This window comes from Dysidea avara, chromosome 4, assembly GCF_963678975.1.
Source record: "Dysidea avara chromosome 4, odDysAvar1.4, whole genome shotgun sequence".
Classification (NCBI taxonomy): Eukaryota; Metazoa; Porifera; class Demospongiae; order Dictyoceratida; family Dysideidae; genus Dysidea; species Dysidea avara.
In genome coordinates this window covers 18,650,498-18,671,046 of record NC_089275.1, presented here as the reverse complement: position 1 = coordinate 18,671,046, position 20,549 = coordinate 18,650,498, and the positions used below count along the sequence as shown (strand labels likewise).

Below are 20,549 nucleotides of genomic sequence, written 5' to 3'. Positions count from 1 at the left end.
TCATGAAAAATGATTGATAGTGTACATGTGGGTTTACAGTATCCCGTAACCTTAAGAATGCATAAATATTTGATAACAATGCATTAAGAAAAATCAAACCCCTAATCATGAAAAATGATTGATAGTGTACATGTGAGGTTTACAGTATCCCGTAACCTTAAGTCTGCAAAACTAACACACATGCACACAAATCACTTACTGCTCTTGTGATAAGGGTATATATTCTGCTGGGTTTTCTGAGTATGGCTACACAAAAAGTACCAGAATAATAGCAAATAGCAAATTAAAGAAGGAATACATTTTCCCCAAATAGTTCCTCATTTAAATACACACATCACACTTCCTCACCTTTCTACATTGTGGACATAATCCATTCTCATCAGTTCTGATCCTGTGCCAGCAAAATCTACACACCTATACACACAAACACATTCAGTCCTAACCATCATACACACAACAGAAATCTCCCCCATAACCACATAATGTACATGCAATCAAACTTGTCTTTACAAAGGCAGGGCCAATACCCAAAGAAATGCATACAACATGGTCCAATGATCAAACATCCACCAGGAATTCCAACATGACTGCATCACGACAACACTTGCTGTCAACACCATATGACATAACTGACAATGATGCTTAACCAATTACTGACAAGGGATTAATTATGAAAGCAAAAGTCTGCTGTAAATCAACTTATTCTTACTATTTCCATGTTGATGCAAGATGTCCTGACTTCACGCTCATTAATAAAAAATGGGACCAACAGTTGCCGCAAGCAAAAAAGGCTATATCTTAGCCAAAAGGGGTATGACAGCTTGCAAACAAGATGACTAAAAAATTCTTTCACCAAATTTACACTTGTTAGTGCAATTCTGAATTCATGGTGTAAAATGACAGCTAATTATGTCCCTTCTAAATCAGGCAGGCTTGGTGTAAGTGTGGAAAACTACAAACAAACCACCAGTTGTCCAATAACATACCTGGTAGCCGCACTCGCAAGGGTAGAAATTGATATCATCAAGTTCTAATGATTCCAAGCATAGCGGGCACTAAAAGGAAAAAACGAAATAAATTCGCAACCCACAGCGACATACAAGCAACAACATAACGACAAAACACTAAATGAAAACGCTACTGAGCTGGTACATATAAATTCGCTTACCTCTGGACGGTTTTCGTGTCTCAAAATTGTATTCGAAATGTTATGGTGAGACATTGTCGCTTAAAACGCTTTCAATAGAAAGATAACGAAACGTAAATGCAGTTCTCGAACCGAGAATTAAATACAATTCCTTCTAACGCAGTAGAAATTGGAGTCAAGTTGCCAAGGACTTGAACGCTACGAACACCCTGTTTTACGGTGCTAAATTAGGATATTTTCGTAACTTCGGCGCTTGATTAAAAGTAATTTACTGTGCCTTATATTAAGCGCATAATGCCGAGAAAGACCACGAAAAAATCGCAGACGACTTCGCCTGGAACGTCTGGTGTAGATGCAAAAAGCAAGAGTGTTGTTAAAGGAAAGAAAACTGAATTGACTAGTGCAAGAAGATCAAATCTTAAACAGCAGTTGGCTACAGATCAAGGGGGCTGTTTAACACCAGAATCTGTTAATATAGAACAAACCAGTTCCTCTGGAGCAGCAGAAACAAAGAACGAGCTTAACACATTACCACTAGAGAATTTCAAATTTGAAAGAGTGCTATCAGAAAACCCTACAACCAAGTCTATTGTACTGTATGGTAAGTTCGATGAGTCAGAAGACAAGTTTGCTGTTATCTTAGCTGAGAAGACAGTGTTTACTCGTGAAGCAGTCACCACTTTGTTTACAGACGGTCGTACATCGTTCACGCACAACTTTCAGAATGATATCTATGGACAGTATTCTAGTGACACAGGGATAAAGTTAACAGTGGTTTATCCTGCTACAGAAAAACATGTAAAGAAGTACTCCCAGCAGAGGTCAATTATGATACAAGAGAGTGGACATGTATATGCTACTTATGTTAGACCATATGCACAAACACAAGCACTAAGTCTTCAGGTACGTACCTTAATCTTCTAGTCTGCATGATTAGACTGCTACTTTCATGTGGGATTTTATCAATTATGTAGAGTGCATTGGAAGATTATGAGGCCTGGGCTCAGAATTTCTAGTGGTACTTTAGCTTCATTTTCCACTCATGAAAATTTATATACAGTAAAAAGGTGGCCCATGAAGCAACTAATCAAGTTGACAGTTGACTTGGCCTTATTACAGCACCTACATGATAAGAGAGGTCTGCATAACAATAGCGGTTCTGTTTTCACTTCATTTTGGCTGTGGTAAACTAGACATCAGATTTGCAATTTATTTATTGGTGTAGACTACAAATGATATTTAGCCTCACGATCTGTCAGTAACACAAGCAGATCTTTAACTGATAAGCTTCTGTGCATCTGTATCAGTCTGGCTTCACAAGCCTAATTATACAGTACAATACGGTACTGTATAGTAGGGACCACAAAGGTGTGGGGAATGACAACACATCATCCAAAACCAACGTCACGCACTTTTCTCTGACAATGATGAAGCAGTATTGGCTAGTCCCAAACTAAGTCTTCAGAGCGACCCAAAACACTTTCAACAAGTTGCTACGGAATTTTCTACTGACTGAGTAACTGACTGATTGATGCAGCGTAACTCGATAACAGCTAAGGCTACAGGCTTGATTTTTCACTGTATGACGTTGCTTTAGCCAGACATGTGCCTTTGGCTTACCATAGTGCATACAATGCATTCTTCATTAACTTACTCCTTTGTGTCCCATTTATCTTTGCTAACAGTGATAGGTGTCGATTTGGCGGTAGCACGTGATGGCTTCCCTTTGCAACGAAAATCAGTAGCTATTTTGATTGCAGAAAAGTTGTCAAATGGGACACAAAGGTTGAACGATGTTCATCCCTTCATCGTGGATATAACACTTCTTATTGTTTTACTGTTATTCAATATCATGCACTACTCCAACTTGTTTCAGTACTTTTTATCGATGTGCTATGGTCCCTGCTCTAGTTGAAAATTACAAATTTTTTGCATAGTTGTGATAAAACCCCATTAAGGAATGAAAACTATAATCTTAAATTCTTAACAATGAGTTACTCCAACCTTATGCTTAAATTTGTCAATAATCTTATTATTAAGGAAATGGACACAGGACCTCAGTTTTACACTATACATACATCTATGTACACATGTGTGCAAGCTAAGTAGGGGGTAGATAGTATTTATATATGCATATACATATATATCAATGCATGTACGTACATATGTGAAATCATGATCATACTGTATCATCTCCACCATAGTGGGTGGATAACATACTGGAGGGTAGGGCAGAAGCAGACCGAGTGATCTACAATGATGAAGGTAGTGAGACTGGTTTCTTGTTGCTGCCTGACTTGAAGTGGTCACAGGAGAATGTTGAGGATTTGTATGTGCTGGCTATCGTGAGGAAGAAGGGTATTCTATGTCTCAGGGAGTTGGATGCAAATCATCTTTCCTTGCTTGAAAATGTTCTCACACATGGGAGAGTAAGTTTGTATTATGTGTGCACATGCGTGCGTGCATGTGTATGCATGTATGTGTACAGTATACGAGTGTGTATATTAGTTTGTGTGTGTGTGTGTGTGTGTGTGTGTGTGTGTGTGTGTGTGTGTGTGTGTGCATGTGTATGCATGTATGTGTACAGTACACGAGTGTGTATATTAGTTTGTGTGTGTGTGTGTGTGTGTCTTCCCATGATGCTAACCTCCATGTGGTAGTCCTGGTAACAGACCAGTTGGTACTATAGCTATATGGCAGTCCCTGACCACGTGCTATGTAAATCTATTGTGTTGGATTTGCAGTCCATCAGTAGGGGTATGCCCCTTGCATACACTACCTGACACACTTGATCTAGATTCAATGGATATGTCTTTGTCCAGGTCATTGAGCAGCTTCTGTGGGCAGTTAGGGAGGTTGCACTTCTATACTATCTCCATATTATTTTGGTGGGTGTATTTGTTTTTCCCTACACATCAATACCAAGAAAGGCACAAATTCAAATTCATAAGTGAACGCATGGTCAGACTTACTATTACAGCATTTTCAAAGTTCCGGTCTTTATAGACCTCATCACTCTAAGGTTGCACAACCCTAAAATCTATTGAGCTATGTGTCCACCACATTTTTCAAGCAATCAAGGAAATGCCATGTGCTGCTACACTGATATCACTGTTACAGTTGACACTCTTTATTGGACATTAGGAAGCATCTAGTATACTGCGACACTTCTGGTTTGTTTTGATGATAGTCCACTTTCATTCTACATAACATGAGCTTGTAGTAGCAATTTGTAGTTTGTCTTCCACAAGTATCCCTTACAAAATTTTTGTCCTGGTACAGACATGGAATTGGTCGTTTTTGTATGTTAGGAGGCCTGTAACCTGCTCTATTGTGTACAACAGGCCTGTGTTACATTGTATACAGGACTGGTAACAAGCCTGTGAAATAGTCAAAATCTGTGGCAGGTCTGTAAAGATTCATTCATTTTGTACTAACTGATACAGGCCTGTAAACGCTGCTGCATTTCAAATCCCACAATGAAAAGTTTACTTGTTAGCAAGATTATAAATACACAAAATGAAACCTTTAATATAACAGGAAGATGGCGAGGCAAGTTAGTCAGTATGGTATGTATAACTGCTCTACTGCAGGAACTTGGAAATCTACTAAGTGAGCTAAGCAATATAGTAACCAGTAGCAACAGTGGTCACCATAGCAACAAGTTACATGTATGTTCCAGGCCTGTTGTACATTTTTTTCAGGATACCCTGGTCCTTGACTGTAACAGGCCCGTAAATTGAAATTACACACCTGCCACAATAGACCATATTCCAAATATTCCAAATGACGTCACACGAATTTTCTATTTGGGAGGTTCTTATATTTTCAAGTATTATCACCAATGGCAGTCGAGATTTCGAAGATTGATATAGAGGCTAACAAAATATATATCAAGGCGAAACTACCAGGTTGGTTATTACAGCAAAGAAACAATAGTTTTTCTTCTAGACTTTGAAAACCAGTTAAAAATTTCTAACCTGGCGTTAGAGAATAGATTTTATACCCTTATAACTGTACCTGTTGGTTTTAGGTCAATATCTTCTTCCAGGATTGAATAGCGATTTGAATTTTATTAAGCCTCATTGGAACTCTCACTCGAAAATGTTAGAATACCCCAAATATCCGCAGCCATTTTATTTCGTGACGTCATTTGGAATATGGTCTATACTGTTACCGTCCTGCAGCAATCCTGCCAGACAGGCCTGCCCCAGGAATGGTACAACAGCATAATCTAGAATACAGTACAGTGACAGGCTAGTGACATTATAACATTGACAGGCTTGCAGAAGGCTGATAACAGGCAATAATTTTTATAAGGGATACTAAGTATGTGTACTTAACTGTGCTTATTAACCATGTACATTTAATAAGTAGAGTCTTTCTATACACTACCTAGCTACCCCAAACTATCATGTGATATTAAAGATCATACCGTATTAATCCATATATGTAGAAGCCCAGACATTTACTTCCTCTAAATCAATTTTAGGCCTGGTGGTTTAATGAGCCTGGTGTCTATTCAGGTCAGGAATTTGCTTTTTAACAGCACTCAAGATGTAGGGTGACTGTGTGCTGAGAGTATTAATCCACTTAGAGTTTTGGAATCTTCACTCGCAATAATAAAATGCGAAGTGAAGCATGTTTATCTAGTATATAGCATGTGATTATGGCACTTACAACGTAGTAACCACCCCAGTGTTTAAACAGAGCATGTATTCCAAACCTTGGGATGGAGTACTCAGCAGTATTTGAGATCCTGCGTGTATTTGACAGTGGCTTTAATATGGAAAAGTAGAGATGTTAGTTTCTGTGCTTATCATACAGTACAATGGTAGGGACAACGAAGGTGTTGACATGGCCCATGATAAAATATCACCCAAAAACCTGCCTCGATTTCTCCTCATGATGACATGACAGTATTGGATGGGTAAAATCTAGCCCAAAAATGTCTTCAAAACATTTTCGTAAAGTTGCTACAGATTTTTTAAAATTATTCAATAGAATTTTCTACTGCTTGCCTACCTGATGCGTTCAGTCAAGCGTAGCAGAAAAGTGGCTACACCTACAGAAACACTTTGAATTCACTTAAGAAGAAACATTTGGCATATTAATAGCCCTACTTAATTTTATCCTTCCATATTCTGAAGAGGCCATAGCACAGTACGGCTTCGATCTCTGGCTGTGCAAGTTTCACAATGTTATTGCACCAACATATTGGGATACACGTGTTTCGATTCCAGGTGGGTTGTTCAGTGAGCTGTACTTTGAGAATTCGCCTGCTATCAGGAGATGGATTGCTTGTGTACAAAGAAAGTGAGCTGTTTTCCATTGTAGATGAAATGTCGCCTGCCACCAGGAATGGACTGCTTGTAGAAAGTATGCACAAAGCATATGTATGAAAATAGACTATTGTATGTGAATTAGTCTGGCTTAGCTGCGTGTAAGACATTGTTGCTTACAAAACATTGGTGCGGCAGTTTAAAGTTTCACTTTCAACAATACTTGCAGCTGAGTAATGGAAAAGAAAATTTGAACAGCCCCTAGCTGATATGTATGTATACAAAGATGATCCTGGTTAGAATGTTGTCAAACAACATTGTGTATATACAGGCAAAATAGTGTTCTTTGTTACTTCCAGCCAAAGTGTATGTTATATTAGAGTGTTTTGTCATAACCTCTCAGTAACATTTTTGTCATTTGATTGATCAAGTGACGCATGAACATCAGCTGGGATCTTGAAAGGAATCAGTTATTGCTAATATTTGGCTTCGTGTGATGACACACTATAGTAAACCACAGATAGATGTCCACATGTAGGTATTGATAGAAAACGGTCGTATGGTAACAGTAACATCTTGTTGGCTGTGATCATGTATCTATCAAGGCACCACATCCACAACATCACAACCATGAATACTGTGTGTGAGGAAAGGAAAGGAAAGGTTTTGTTTGCTATCCAGTTTTCTAGCTTTAACAATTAATGTATGTTCTATTAGAGTAATTAGAGACTGTAATTGAGAAATTTGAAACATTGATATCAGTATAATATGTGTACAACGTACAGATGAAATACAGACTTAACAGGAGCATTGTACGCCACTTGATTTACCGTCACATGAGTCCTAATAATTGCAGTACAAACTAGCAAACAATGGAGCGCAGCGGTTCACTAGTGCCGGTAGATATTTACAAGTGCTTCACGTAAACTTTGTTTTGTATGGGGCCTTGGGTTTATTTGCAAAATGGCAAAAAAATTACTCTTTCACATGCCTAAACAGTGGCTCTTTGAAACAAAGTACATTTTCTTAAAGCTTATATGTGAGCCCTCAGTGTTTGCTGGTTTTGTATTACAACTATTGAGACCCACATAAAATTCTTAAAGTAAATGACATGCACGTAGCTACCTCCACTTAGTAAACAGCATATTAGCCATTGTAAGTATTGGTTAATCTGATAGTCAGCAAAATCTCCTATCAGAGTATCACTGATTGTACATGAAGTATTGAGAGTCTTAGTTGGTTTCACAGTACTCATGTAGTTAGCAAAGAAATTGAACGATGTCTGTGAATGTGATGATCCTCATAAATATCAGCAAAATATTTTTGCGTGTACAGTAAAGCACTAAGGAACACAGCATATAATGGATAGTGATGTTATAATAGAGCATATTCATATACCATTGACATCACCACTAATAATATCAATGTTTGATGTCAGTTAACATCCCAACATGATATTCATCATCATGTGGCTGATAGGTTGTGCATTAACTGTAATCACAAGTAATTAGACACATTAGTGGGAGTTTTTGTAGTTACATTTTTCCTAATTGCGTTTATACTGTCTGACCAGTGTGATGAGTTAGTAGACTAGTACTTTGAGATAATAGTATCCATTAGTTGATATACATAGTGCAAATCTTTCTGGTGTTGTATGATAGAGTAGTTTGCTTATAATTAGAAACCGGTTTCAACAGTTTTACAACATTGCAGTATGTAATATGTTACACGTTTCATGTGTAATTGGGACTAGAAGTTCATGAAGGATTTGGAATTATATGAAGTTTAGTATTTAATTTACTATCCCATACGTGTGGGAATGATTTTGAGGTGCACCATTACCCAACCATGTTGTACTATTTAATTATACCATCAACTCTACACATAGCATCTTCTCCAGCATACTGACTTCCTTCTATAATAAGTCTGTGCATATCAACAAATCATAGATGATATTTGTAAATTAGATATTGGCCACATATAACTGTATAAAGGTAACACAATGAATCGTCGTTTGGTGTAATACAGGTACTTTAAATGTTTATAGATTATTGCCATTGCCACAATGCCTTGTGGCAGGATAGGTTTACATACATTATACATTACTTTTGATGGATTTTGCATACGGTTACCTTGTTACATGTATTATACAACGTATTTCCTCATAAAGTTCTGAGTGGTCCGCCTGGCGTCTGTGTATGTTAACATGATAGCAAATTCACTCTGAAATTCTATTAATCTTGTGATGTGTCAATCAAGTACTGTACTGTACAAACAGCAACAGTGAATAATTTCCTTGTTGTAATTTACTGTAATTCACCAATAAATCATACAGGCTATTTTTAGATTAGATATTGACCACATGCGGTAGCTATAACTACTATTTTGAAATGGTTAGTTGTCGATGGATCACTATTACTTTGACTGTTAAGAATGTTGTTGGTACTATGCGTAATATTTCATATGTAGGAAATACAATGAATCATTGGTGTAATACAAATACTTCACATATTGTTATAGATTCTTGCCATTGCTTTGTAGTACAATGGTGCTAATAGCAGGATAGTTTACAACATCAATTCCGTGCATATTGCAATTGGTTACCCCCTCATAGGTATTCCCGTGAAATTCTAAATTGTCCATCAACAAAACTGATTTACTGTGAATAATACTGTGCTGACTTTCAATTAAAGTCAATGAATTTTCTTACTGATAAATACAATTGGTTGAATGATTTTATGTAGAGAATCATGGTATAAAAACTTTCAGTACATAGAGACGGCTTCACTGTCTAAAGAGCATGTGTGTATCTTATCTGTCTGGCTAGGTTTACCAAATAAACATATGGGATCTGTGTTTATACCTTACTAACTGGAAATTTAAATCTTGCACTGCTGTGCATTTGTGAATTGCCTACTTATACTAGGGTATTTATATTTTGTCCACAAAACACAGTTGTTATTGAAAAACAAAAATATCATGACGCTGCAGAATTGACAGTAGTTATGAATGCCTGAGAGTTGACATTGTTGTTATCATTCCTAACAAGTTTGAGGTGTGGGTAGTGGTAAGACACATAGCTACGGGTGATCAGCTGAGCTGGCTTTTGGTGACCAGTAATACACTTACACCTCATTTAACTGGTATGATAGTACTCAATGTGTCCCGCCAATTCTTATCTTCCATGCAGTATTTATAAGTAACAGAAACCAGATTATTTTCCTGCTCACGTATACTTATATATATATACTAAATTAAAGGTCGTGTTGTATCTCCCACATTACCTGTTAACTATAATAATAATAAGCTATACATAACTTTGTGGGAAAATACAGGCCTTCAGCATTTTAAAGATAGTTTGACTTTCCGTTTATTACTTATGTCAACAGTATAATGTTGTAGTCGAAAAACATTTACCCCTGGCAAGGCACTTGACAGAAATCAAGTCACTTTTGATCTACACTCTGGAATTGTATTAGCAAAAGTGTATGTGTTCTCTACTACGTAGCTAAATTGACTCATTTGGTGGGTATGTTAATCTTCAAGGAATCAGTTTTTCAACATGATGTTTCTGAGCAAGTGAAACTGTAACCAGGGACATTCCTGTGTGCATATATGCACTTGCTCAACACACAGTCACCAACAAGGTCATTTGCCTTAAACAATAAGCCAGTGACCTATCACATGGTTGTATGGTTCATACTGGTCACATATGTAATGTTACTTTCAGGATGGCTTAGTCTCATTGGGTCAATGAATCACATGAACAATCCATGACCTCTACTGGATCTGTAAACTGAACAGATGACTTTGAACTTGAAGACCATAACAACTACATGATCATAGGTACCAGATAGTTAACTATACTAGTGTTGAAGTTAGGAGTGTTTCTATAGGAATGTTGAAGTATTAATGATTCTAAATGCGACCCTGATATTTTATATTGGGCATTTCTTCTGTTGTAACAAATGCATGTCACCACATAATTCAATTGTCACCTCTGATTAACAGAATTTCAAACTTTCATCTTGGCAGTGTGATATCAGTCGTAATCTCTATCAAAATATTTACTGTTTTTATTGGTAATGTTTGGAGCATTTGCTGATTATAGTAACTGGTTATCGATTGATCACTTCACCACGTGGTATGACATATAGCTGACAGTTTTAAACTGGTTTATTCCCTACATGTGGGTAGCAGTTATTGGTAAGGATATGAGGTTTCCTTGTGTAGTTCATTGGTCAATTAGAAATTATATAAAAAGGTGACCGCTTCATTGATGTGGAGGAAAATGGCATTACAACTTCCCAGCCTCTGGGTAAATTTTATCTTTTAAAAATTTATTTATACTCCTTCAAGCATTACATGTAAGTACCATAGGATGAGATGATTGTTGGTAACACTAGTGCTAAGAAGTTACAAGATGTTTCCTTGTATTGTTGTACATCAAGTCCCCTGCTGTAATGTTACTTGGAAAAGCTAAATTTTGGGCTATCATAATTACGTTAATATTGAGTTAGCGTCTGTTGGTGGTTTATCTTTGCTGAATAGTCTTATCACATATTCAATGACCCTCATGTCATCTGATACCAACTGATTGCTATAAGAACTTACTACCATTAATCTAACAACCTTGCTAGCAGACAAATCTTCTTTACGTAGGTAAGCATCAGAGAGGGTGTTGGATTATGGAGGTTGGTATCAGGTGCAGAAGTGTACTTGTAAGTGACATGGGAGCTGTTGTAATGTAATACATCACCTGAGGGCATTTATTGGTGGAGTGTAAGTGATACGCTCACTCCCTGTGGGCATAATGACTGATATGTGATAATTAAGTGTCTCCCCATGTGTGAAGGATACCTGCTAGCTACATCTGGTAGTGTAATGATCATCAGATGTTTAAATTTTATGTCCTCATATTGGCTTTCTTCATGTTTGCACTATAGTAATTGTTAGGGACAGATATTTTCATAGTACAGGAGAACCTATCTTAGCATCCAACTGTACAACTTTAAATTTCTCTAGTGAGGTATTTATACATTATCCCAAAGCAACCACATGCACATGTAAGGTTAAAACAATTTGGCCCTGAAAATGGCTGGCTTAGCACATTTACTAAATTCCATTCTCCAATATAGAAGTGTATGTACTTTTTGCACAGAACTCTTTGGAAATTGTGAGAAAATATATTTCCACAAATTGGCTAGCAAAACAGTATGTGTTACTGTGTACACAAACGGTATGATAGCAATCCTACATGCTTGTTTTTTTTTTTTTTCAGAAAGCCATTGCAGACAAGTACAAGGTTCCAGCCAATCAGATAAGAGCGTACATCCACTACCACCCATCCTACTACCACCTACATGTCCACTTCACTCTAGTCGGCTACCAGGCACCAGGGTCAATGGTTGGTCAGTCACACTTGCTGGAAGATGTCATTGAGAATATCAAACGTGTTGACTCCAACTATTATGCTAACAGGACATTGACTTATCAGATCAGAGAAGATAGTCCAATACTAGCCCTAGTAGAGACTTAGGTACTTTACTAACACATTAACAACAGTATGTACGTATGTATAAAATAACCTTTTGCTTTTAAAAATAATTGAACACTTTAAAACTTTTTGTTACTTCCCTTTAGTGATATGTGTTACTCTGCTGGTGACCCAGTCTTGTTCCTCTTTGAAGCCATGTTTCTTGTAGAAGGCTAACAATTCTGAGTACCTCTTGAGTATGTCAAAGCCACATAGTGCTTGCAGCTTGTGGAGATCTACTGGGCATAGACTCATTGGCTGGGAGAAATCTTCTGCTAAATGACCAGATCCATTCATACAACACTGGAACCATATACAGTGATCAAGGCCTAGTAGGTGACCGATTTCATGTACCAAAAGTCGACAGCTTCGTTGTAGCATTAGCTTCTTTCTTTCTTTCACAGTAATCGCTTTTGAGTAATACATCTCGTACCAAAATTCTGTTGAGAAAGTCAATGCTGGGTCATATCGTGCAAAGCTGAACACGGCCACCCCACGATTTCCAGCACTCATACCAGCCACAAACAGATCAGTATCATCACAATAAAGATCTGTCATAGTAAGAGCCACCAAACACAATGCATTCTTGGGTAATATGGACCTTAACTTGTCCAGTACTGTATCAACACACAACTGCCATGTACCGGTAGCTCTGTCAAACCTTGCATTAAGCTTTGTCCTCTTAGTATAATTTCTTTGTAATTCAGCACTTTCCTCATCCAAGACATTACCACTGTATCCTTTACCTAGTCCACTCCAATATGCACAGCTAGTTTTCTCATCGAATTCCAGGTCAACCGAAGGTAGTATTGTAACTGGTAGTCCTATATATGCCTTAGTATAAGCAGCTAAGACCTCAAATTTTGGATGCATGTTACTAGAATCAAAATCTCCAATTGGTAACAGACAAATTACACCATCAGGGTACTTGCTTGGTATGTCAACTCCTTTGGATACAAATTTTTGCTGTGTGTAGCGACGTTTTCTGCTAGATAGCCAAGGAGTTCCTTCTGTAAACTCTCTAAAAGTTTGTCCTGGCTCGTTGTACATTGCCAGCCAGTCATCTTCGCAAGAAGGTGGCGGAATTGGCGGGAAAAACTCTGCAAGCGCATCAAAGTGAACCTCCTTCTTTGTGTTCTCAATAGCATCCCGACATTTCTTTATTGTCGGTGGCTTAAACCCTTTAGCGTACGGAAAAATGGTCACAACCCGGTCCCTGTGTACTATCGTTTTTCGCTTATCTTTCGGCATAGTCAGTGCGCTTTAATCAGAATCAGAACAATTTATAGTACGTGGGCGTACAGAAACATACATACATTTGTACAAGACTCAAAAAATTACACACAAAAACGTTACAGAGATTAAAAATCGTGAAATCATGTTACATGAATTGAAATTATTGAGAATTAAGTATTAATTATTAATAATTATTATCTTTGTGCAAGTTCTGATCTGACTGTTAGTGTTACACTGCCAGAGAAACTCTTGATAAGTTTTACTACTTCACTTTGTGTCATATTGTCTATGGCTATCCTGTTGATCTTTAAGATTTCATCGCCACATTTTAATCTTCCTGATTGTCCAGCTAAACCTTTGGATGAGATGTACTTGACAAAGATGGGACTGTCTCCTTTTGGTGAGCCTACTCCACCAACAACACTGAAGCCGAGTTCTTCATTTGCCTCTCGATGTAGGGTGACATCCATCTCTATGTAGCTGTTTGTGTTGCATCTATGGTGGAAGAGAGACACTCAGTAAATGCTGTGCACAGACACAGACTCCAGCACAACGGAATGCATGGTTAAAGCCAACAAGATACAACATTGGGATATTTATATACACATACCCATGCATTACGTATATATCCACTATTTCACAATGGTAAACACATTCTTACCTCTTTCCTATAAACTTCTCCATCCACATGGGCCAGTCTGGTGATAAACAGTTGGTTCCATCCACCATGTCACCTTGGATGAGATGAAAGTGTACTGTACCGGACGCTGGCATCGACTTGATAATCTGAACTGCTTCTGAGTGTGACTTGCCTACTAGACTCTTCTCATTTAACGCCAATAAAATGTCTCCTTTCTATAGTAACAGACAGTAATGTAAAATAGTACAATAATTTCATAACCACCTGTACTTACAGTAGCATAGTATACATACTGCTAATATCAAATGAACTATGTTTTCAATTTACAGACAAGACATGAATTCACAAATTTGTTACAGCTACGTAATTATTTACTTCCTAAAGCCAGCTGTGTCAGACAGAATCACTACATATGTTTGTGAGCAAATATTTGCAAACAATTGTCATGCAGTTACTAGGAAGAGTTCAGTGGTATGGGAAGTTGTAACAATCTACTTGCACACAAGTTGTGTATACACTAGCTATTAGCACACTGTACAAGTGCACACCTGTATTTGTTTAGTTTGTGATACAATGCCTTCTCCTATCAAGTCATTGATATACACTGGCATGTCTCCACACATTGGACCTTTACCACCAGCGATACTCATGCCAAATGACTCATAGGGTTTCTGTAAAACAAGAAAGAGACGTTAAAAGAGCATGTAATGTGTGTGCGTGTGTGTAGTTGGTGTCTGTAGTTGGTGCGTGCGTGTCTGACAAGACATGTGGCTGTGTGCATGCCTATGAAAACATATGGCAATTCCCTACCTTATTAATGATGACGTGTTTCTCTTGGCCTACTGGTATACCACTAGGTGTCTGCACTTCATCGTAAACATGAGCTACAAAGAAAAAAAAATGCCAACCATCACCAGCAGTTGTCGCACAACCACATGTACGTTATAACACATGACAAATGGATGAAACAATACAAAGTGTGTATATAGAAGTGCTGCAATGGAATGAACACTTACCAAGTGATCTCAATGAAGCTGGTTTGGATGAGGCTTTCTTTGATAACACTAAAGTCACTTGACTACTGGAAGCCTGGAACAAAAACAATGAGATACGTTTTACAATTTGTCAAAGCAACACAAGCCAGTAAAGAATGGGTGTGTATCAATTATCAAAAATGTCGGTATGCGATGAATGTACAATTTTAGCTGGCATATGTAACTTAGCTACACATGGTGTGGATGTCAAGCTTACCATTATATCTGCAGCTTCGTCCACTGTAGCATTCCTCATGTCTACACCATTCACTTCAATAATCTGGTCACCGATACTAATCTTGCCACAATCCATTGCAGCACTGTTAGGCAGTAATCCACACACAAACACCCCAGTCCTGCCCCTGTTGAACAAAAATAGCAGATTAAAAGCTGTTATACTCCAAAATCAGAGCTAATAAGACCGACATACCATGTATGTATGTATGTATGCACATAAACAATGATCAAATTTAATTCTTAAACCCAAAAATTGACTACTGTACAGTGAAGTATGGTGTGTGAAAGGTGATTCTATTAGTATGGAAAGTATGTAGGCAAAGCCATACCAGTGTCATCACATTATCTATTCAACCTCTAAATGTTCCCATTCAAACACAATAGCCAATAGAATGGCAACATGGCAATTTGTTAGGCATACAATGGTACTAGGTGAGAGCGTAAACACTTCCTTTTGAAGACTGAAAGATCAAAATATGCTCGAAAACAAAGTAGTGGAATTTTAAAAGATACACTGAACCCGTATGTGTATAAAAGAAACATTTGCTCACTTTCTAGTCATGATTTGAATTCCGAGATTCTGTCCATTCTTTCTTGTCAACACAATTTGATCTGATTCAGAGCCAGCTGTAGAAATAACAACCAATGAAATATACATAATGTAAAGGTTTTAATAAAGCATATCACTTTTCACAATCTCTCTCACATGCATCAGGTCTCATCCCACTAAAAGCCCTATTATTTCTGTCACTGAATACAGCACAAAACAGGTCCTAACAATAGCTCAGTAACTTAACACTAACAAATTTGTAAACAAAATTAGTTGGTACCATACAAAAGCATTGGAGGAGTACATGTTATTGTATTAGCAAACTAAAATATCTTGCAGCTTTCTATGGGATTCTAATGATAAGAAACTACTTATAAACATCTTTTTAACTTACTGTCTGATGAAATGGATTCATCAATAGACTGTCTGAAAATGACCAGTTTTAGAAGTGGGGTTGTGCCTCCGAGAGCTAGACAAGCTTGTGCAAATGTTTTCTGAGTAATATCCACTTCATTAATCTCAAGAATTCGATCTCCAACTCTTAATCTGGCATCCTTAGCTGCAACACCCTCAGGAAATATCTGCTCAACGACCACACCGCCCTGAAAAGTACACAACAAAAATATTAAGAGCATCATATTGTTTGTCACAATATTATTTCTAAACTTGTTAAACGCTAACAACCAGGCATAGCCATGCGTGAAATAACAACATAACAAGACAAATGTTATCGCTATTCTTCCATACACACAAATGTAGCATAGATACACATGTTGTTTTGTGCACTATTATCAGAAATCAAATGCGTGGTGTTTTGCACACTTTGACACAGTGGGCTTTCCATTGAACACACCACATAGTTCTACTCCTACTAGTTATAAACACACGGGGCTTCACTATGTTTGCACATACTGAGGAATAATGGAATGGTGATCAGGATAACAAAACTGATTCTTCACTTAAACAAACAGGAACAGGGTGAAAGCAATAGTTGATAAACCCATAACAAAGGCATTTTCATTAGCAGGCAATTTCATACAGGTACACACAGATTCTTAATATAGCACAAAGGTGGTGTTGAATTGCTATTATTTATCAGTTAAAATACTTTATTCCTCAGACCACAAAATTTCACACACCCAAGATATAGACACTTTACCACCAGTGTGACAACCACAAACTATTTCTCAACTGATAAGTGATAACTGCTCATAATGCTCTAGGCACTTAACACCTTCCCAGGCTTATCCAGACATCCAGTAAGAGTTTCTAAGTTAGCACAAATGAACCTAAAGCTGTCATGAGGGTAGAATTGTTAAGGATTCTGTTACACTACACTGGCAGGAATATCAGAATTATGAGCTGTGGTTGATTGTATTGTATGACAAGTGGGGCATTCAGCTGACAAAACCACTGCTTGTAGTTTGAGTGTTATCACGTTAAGTTGGAAAACAGATCTAGAAATCTCATACAGTTGAAACCAAAAGCTAACAAAGTGTACTGGCATGATTAGACATGAGCTTCAGGTTTTAATTTGATACAACCAAATTAAGAGATATTCTACTCAAGCTGCGTCTTCAAAGCAAAATATAGAACGTGCTAATTAACGAATTATGACTATAATTATAAAGCCAACATACAGAAGTGTCTGGAATCTTTAAAATCACAGCAGCAGCCATGGACAAGCACAACCTTCTGCACTTCTCAAGATCACAGGAAGGGAAAGACATACAAGCCCATGGGAATGTAACTCTATAAACATCTAAAAGGAAAATCTCTAAAGCTTCTTTTAGCGTGTTGCCAGAGAGAAATTGCTCGGCCAACACGTGTATTAAAAGAATTGAACAGGCTTTAACATTTAATGAACAGTGATATCATGTACAAGGTTATGTATATAGTAATATAAACTTACTCCTTTCATCTCCGGCACAGCTGTGACCCTTAAGCCAAGTTCTGCAGTGCCCTTCGGGATTTCAAGTAAACAATACTCATTCTCTCTTATCGGCATGAGTTCACCATCTACGCAGCAAACAAGAAATGTCATTACAACAGTGAATGTACAAACACATTTCAACTACAGATTTGTTATATACAAAATAATCTATTCAATTCACATTGCTCTATTCATGCATACTGCAATAACAGTACACAAAGTTGATTAGAATTTCTCTCTCTGGTATGATAAACAGCCTAGAGGGTTTGTTTGTGGAAGAAATGTGGTAGACCGTTAAAATAAAAGGACACAAACACAACACAATGTTTGCATACAATTGGTTATGGGATCAGCCTCGATGGTGGAGGCAAGAGACCAAGAAGAAAACCAGATACTCCTACACACATTAACAGCAAGTTCAGTACATGTACATACACACTCCACACAAAACATGTATTTAACAAATAGCCAACTAATCTGCAGGGAATAAAAATAATTTGTAGTGTGTGTACACAGCTACAACTTCAGCAACTAAACCCACGATTTGTTAACATATGTCGTAAGCAGTAATTCTGCTAACCACATCACAACTCCTACACATTAACAATGCTGTTTCGACACTATTAATGCTAAATATTTTGACCACACAAGCAAAGGAGCAACTGAAATGTTAGGATATTCAATACTCCTCCCTGCCACACATGCAGAACACACACTGGGATACACGTCATACTAACAAGCTGAGTAACAAAATAGTTTCAGTATTATCATCGTAAAAGCTATCAGAAAAGAATTTCGCTCCCACACTAAAGATACCGTAACATTTGTAGACTGTAACACTATCTCTTAAGAAAGAATCTCAATTTCCTACATATTTTACTGTTAGCTTTGCGGTCAAATTACAAATGATCCTAGAATAAGAATTTAAAAAGTATGTCACAAAAAAAAGAGAAAGGAACTTTGCCCTAAAAGAAGTATCTGGGAATCGAACCCAAAGTGCAAGGACAGTAACAAAGCACACCCAACGCACCTGTAACCTCAGTATGCCTAACATACCATTGGTAACACTTGTTATAACCATCTCCAAACCACAAGCAAACAGGATGTTCCCAAAATGACCCTAAATTCCCTTACAAGTACAATATAGGTGGAGCATATAAACAACCACAATTACAAAAAATGCTAATCTTCTTCAACACAAACATGACCATCTTCATGAAGGATGCTGAGTAAAGGCTGAAATGTTTATTCTACTAACGTTATCATAGATACATGCACTCTATTCCACTAAACCTTGCTCTATAACTGAGTGTTAATAAAATTTACTAAGTGTGGTCTTAATCCTATAAAATATTGTTTACTATGGCCACAGCTTGTGTTTTTGTGGTAGCAGAACTTGCTCAGTCATCAACAAAGCTTCTGTTGACCCTGGTTAACCCATTTTAAGAATAAAAAAATCCTATAACATTTTTAACTGGAAGAATCCTGCACGAGATACATGCCAAATACAGTGATGATTCCATCATGGACACCATAAAATGTTAAAGACCTCATTGTGAAAACCTATACAACTGATGAAGGGACGATTATCAAAGCATTCCATGACTTTATCTTTAGCTATCAAAGTCACCACAACTACAAACTGGTACATGGTGATGCTTAGAACACAGGCTGGTTATAAGCAGGGGAGGGAGATGGAAATGTTATACACATTAGCATTACTAATATACACCCAACATTTCATGTCACCATGAAAACAGTGATTAACAAGTTGCAGAACAAAGAAATGATCCCACTTGATAAGAAATGTGTTATTTGTTTTATCAAACAAATGACTTTAGTGTCTATCAAGCCACAACAAGCTACTTTATTCACATGCACAAATCGGCAGCTGTAATATCTATTATTGTATAGAAAGTTTTAACATCGTGTATATCTTTTGTTACATACAATTGCAGCAGACAAAACTTTTCTATTATAGATGACAACTGAAAACACATAGATATACTCACACATAGAGTGTATCTATATAATGTCTTTATATCCCTTATGATCTAGTAGATGAAACAGGTGATGTGTAATCAACAGGGGCATCTGAAGTACTCAAAAAAATCAAGCAGGGTGTAATTTCACAAACAACACTTTTCACAGGCAAATAGCAGGTGTTACATTCACACCAGAATACCTGTCAGTTTCACACACACCCTAACATGTAGTGTTAAGATAGTTTAACGATACACAAAATACACACGCTCAAACTATCGCACTTAAAGAGCAACGCCCTAAATCGTTTCACATCATACGGTACACGCCCTAGACACAAAAATCTCACCATCATCTTTGTCTTCTCCGTACGGACAGTTCCATAAATGCTCTTCCAATTCACATCGCGGCCCTCTGTACTCGCAGCCCATGTCATTTCGCGGACAGCCGACATAAGACCCGCCGCATTGATATTTCAAGTGCACTTCCAGGGCGCATCTCTGCATGGTGTCGTCACAGTAAGCATTATTGGGACACACCACTGTCAGTTTATCAAGTAGTCTTCGCACTAGTATACTAGCTGGTCTGACATCTCTGTTTCTGACTGGGCTGGAATCAGTTGGACACGCTTTCTTCTGTTTCAGATGGTCCCTTAGACACGTGTAACAAAACGTGTGGCTGCATGGGGTGTCTACAGGGTCCACCAATGGCTGGCAACATAGCTGACACAGCAATTCATCCTCGACCTCGTCTGGATAATCGTAAACGTGGTTCTTGTCAAAATTGTGACTCTGTCCACATGACTCGCAAATGCTGTAGTTAGGCACCGGCGAACTACCACTGATTTGTGACATCTTAAAAAGATAGATACTTACTACACTACGACCCTACACTAAGCTATAGCAATAACTGAAATATTGGCCTACACGAATCACGGATGTCATTTAACAGATTAACAAATCCGGCTTTTC

At 37.6% G+C, this 20,549-nt stretch overlaps 4 protein-coding genes across 8 annotated transcripts in view; 1 reads left to right on the top strand and 3 right to left on the bottom strand.

Moving 5' to 3' along the window:
* The window catches only part of LOC136254018 (uncharacterized), a 28,429-nt gene extending 27,047 nt beyond the window's left edge, over positions 1–1,382 (bottom strand). For all 3 annotated transcript variants that reach the window (XM_066046656.1, XM_066046657.1, XM_066046658.1), the window contains exons 1-4: positions 1,169–1,382; positions 987–1,055; positions 349–414; positions 200–246 (exon numbers count right to left, since the gene is read on the bottom strand). In XM_066046656.1, the coding sequence (XP_065902728.1) occupies positions 200–246; positions 349–414; positions 987–1,055; positions 1,169–1,222 (236 nt within the window). In that variant the 5' untranslated portion in view covers positions 1,223–1,382. The remainder of the gene's footprint in view (positions 1–199; positions 247–348; positions 415–986; positions 1,056–1,168) is intronic.
* A 37-nt stretch (positions 1,383–1,419) lies between these two features.
* Positions 1,420–12,051, top strand: LOC136253996 (m7GpppX diphosphatase-like). Of its 3 annotated transcripts, none has more exons than XR_010700234.1 (4): positions 1,420–2,050; positions 3,352–3,576; positions 10,160–10,275; positions 11,711–11,848. XR_010700234.1 is itself a non-coding variant. In XM_066046640.1 (3 exons), the coding sequence occupies exons 1-3, from the start codon at positions 1,442–1,444 to the stop codon at positions 11,966–11,968; spliced, it is 1,092 nt and encodes a 363-aa protein (XP_065902712.1). In that variant the 5' UTR covers positions 1,420–1,441; the 3' UTR covers positions 11,969–12,051. The 3 variants fall into 3 exon arrangements, 1 of the variants encoding a protein (XP_065902712.1); XR_010700235.1 differs by lacking the exon at positions 11,711–11,848 and adding an exon at positions 11,092–11,124; XM_066046640.1 differs by lacking the exon at positions 10,160–10,275 and having other exon boundaries at positions 11,711–12,051.
* LOC136253995 (archaemetzincin-2-like) lies at positions 11,999–13,217 on the bottom strand. The gene has a single exon (XM_066046639.1). It carries the CDS (start codon positions 13,214–13,216, stop codon positions 12,059–12,061), a length of 1,158 nt encoding a protein of 385 aa, XP_065902711.1. The 5' UTR covers position 13,217; the 3' UTR covers positions 11,999–12,058.
* A 10-nt stretch (positions 13,218–13,227) lies between these two features.
* On the bottom strand, positions 13,228–20,542 carry LOC136253993 (ligand of Numb protein X 2-like). Its single transcript, XM_066046637.1, has 10 exons — positions 19,928–20,542; positions 17,575–17,681; positions 16,057–16,264; positions 15,664–15,739; positions 15,093–15,237; positions 14,858–14,930; positions 14,652–14,725; positions 14,390–14,512; positions 13,863–14,056; positions 13,228–13,696 (listed from the first exon to the last, which is right to left on the bottom strand). The coding sequence occupies exons 1-10, from the start codon at positions 20,430–20,432 to the stop codon at positions 13,396–13,398; spliced, it is 1,806 nt and encodes a 601-aa protein (XP_065902709.1). The 5' UTR covers positions 20,433–20,542; the 3' UTR covers positions 13,228–13,395.
* Between the last annotated feature and the right edge of the window lie 7 nt (positions 20,543–20,549).

Excerpts from the sequence above, each read along its gene's own strand:
- LOC136253993 (XM_066046637.1), bottom strand. The coding sequence starts at position 20,432 with ATGTCACAAATCAGTGGTAGTTCGCCGGTGCCTAACTACAGCATTTGC. Across the intron at positions 17,682-19,927 it reads CGGAGAAGACAAAGATGATG|ATGGTGAACTCATGCCGATA; the intron begins GTGAGATTTTTG and ends TTTGCTGCGTAG. Across the intron at positions 15,238-15,663 it reads ATTCAAATCATGACTAGAAA|GGGCAGGACTGGGGTGTTTG; the intron begins GTGAGCAAATGT and ends TTTGTTCAACAG.
- LOC136253996 (XM_066046640.1), top strand. The coding sequence starts at position 1,442 with ATGCCGAGAAAGACCACGAAAAAATCGCAGACGACTTCGCCTGGAACG. Across the intron at positions 2,051-3,351 it reads CACAAGCACTAAGTCTTCAG|TGGGTGGATAACATACTGGA; the intron begins GTACGTACCTTA and ends TCTCCACCATAG. Across the intron at positions 3,577-11,710 it reads ATGTTCTCACACATGGGAGA|AAAGCCATTGCAGACAAGTA; the intron begins GTAAGTTTGTAT and ends TTTTTTTTTCAG.
- LOC136253995 (XM_066046639.1), bottom strand. The coding sequence starts at position 13,216 with ATGCCGAAAGATAAGCGAAAAACGATAGTACACAGGGACCGGGTTGTG.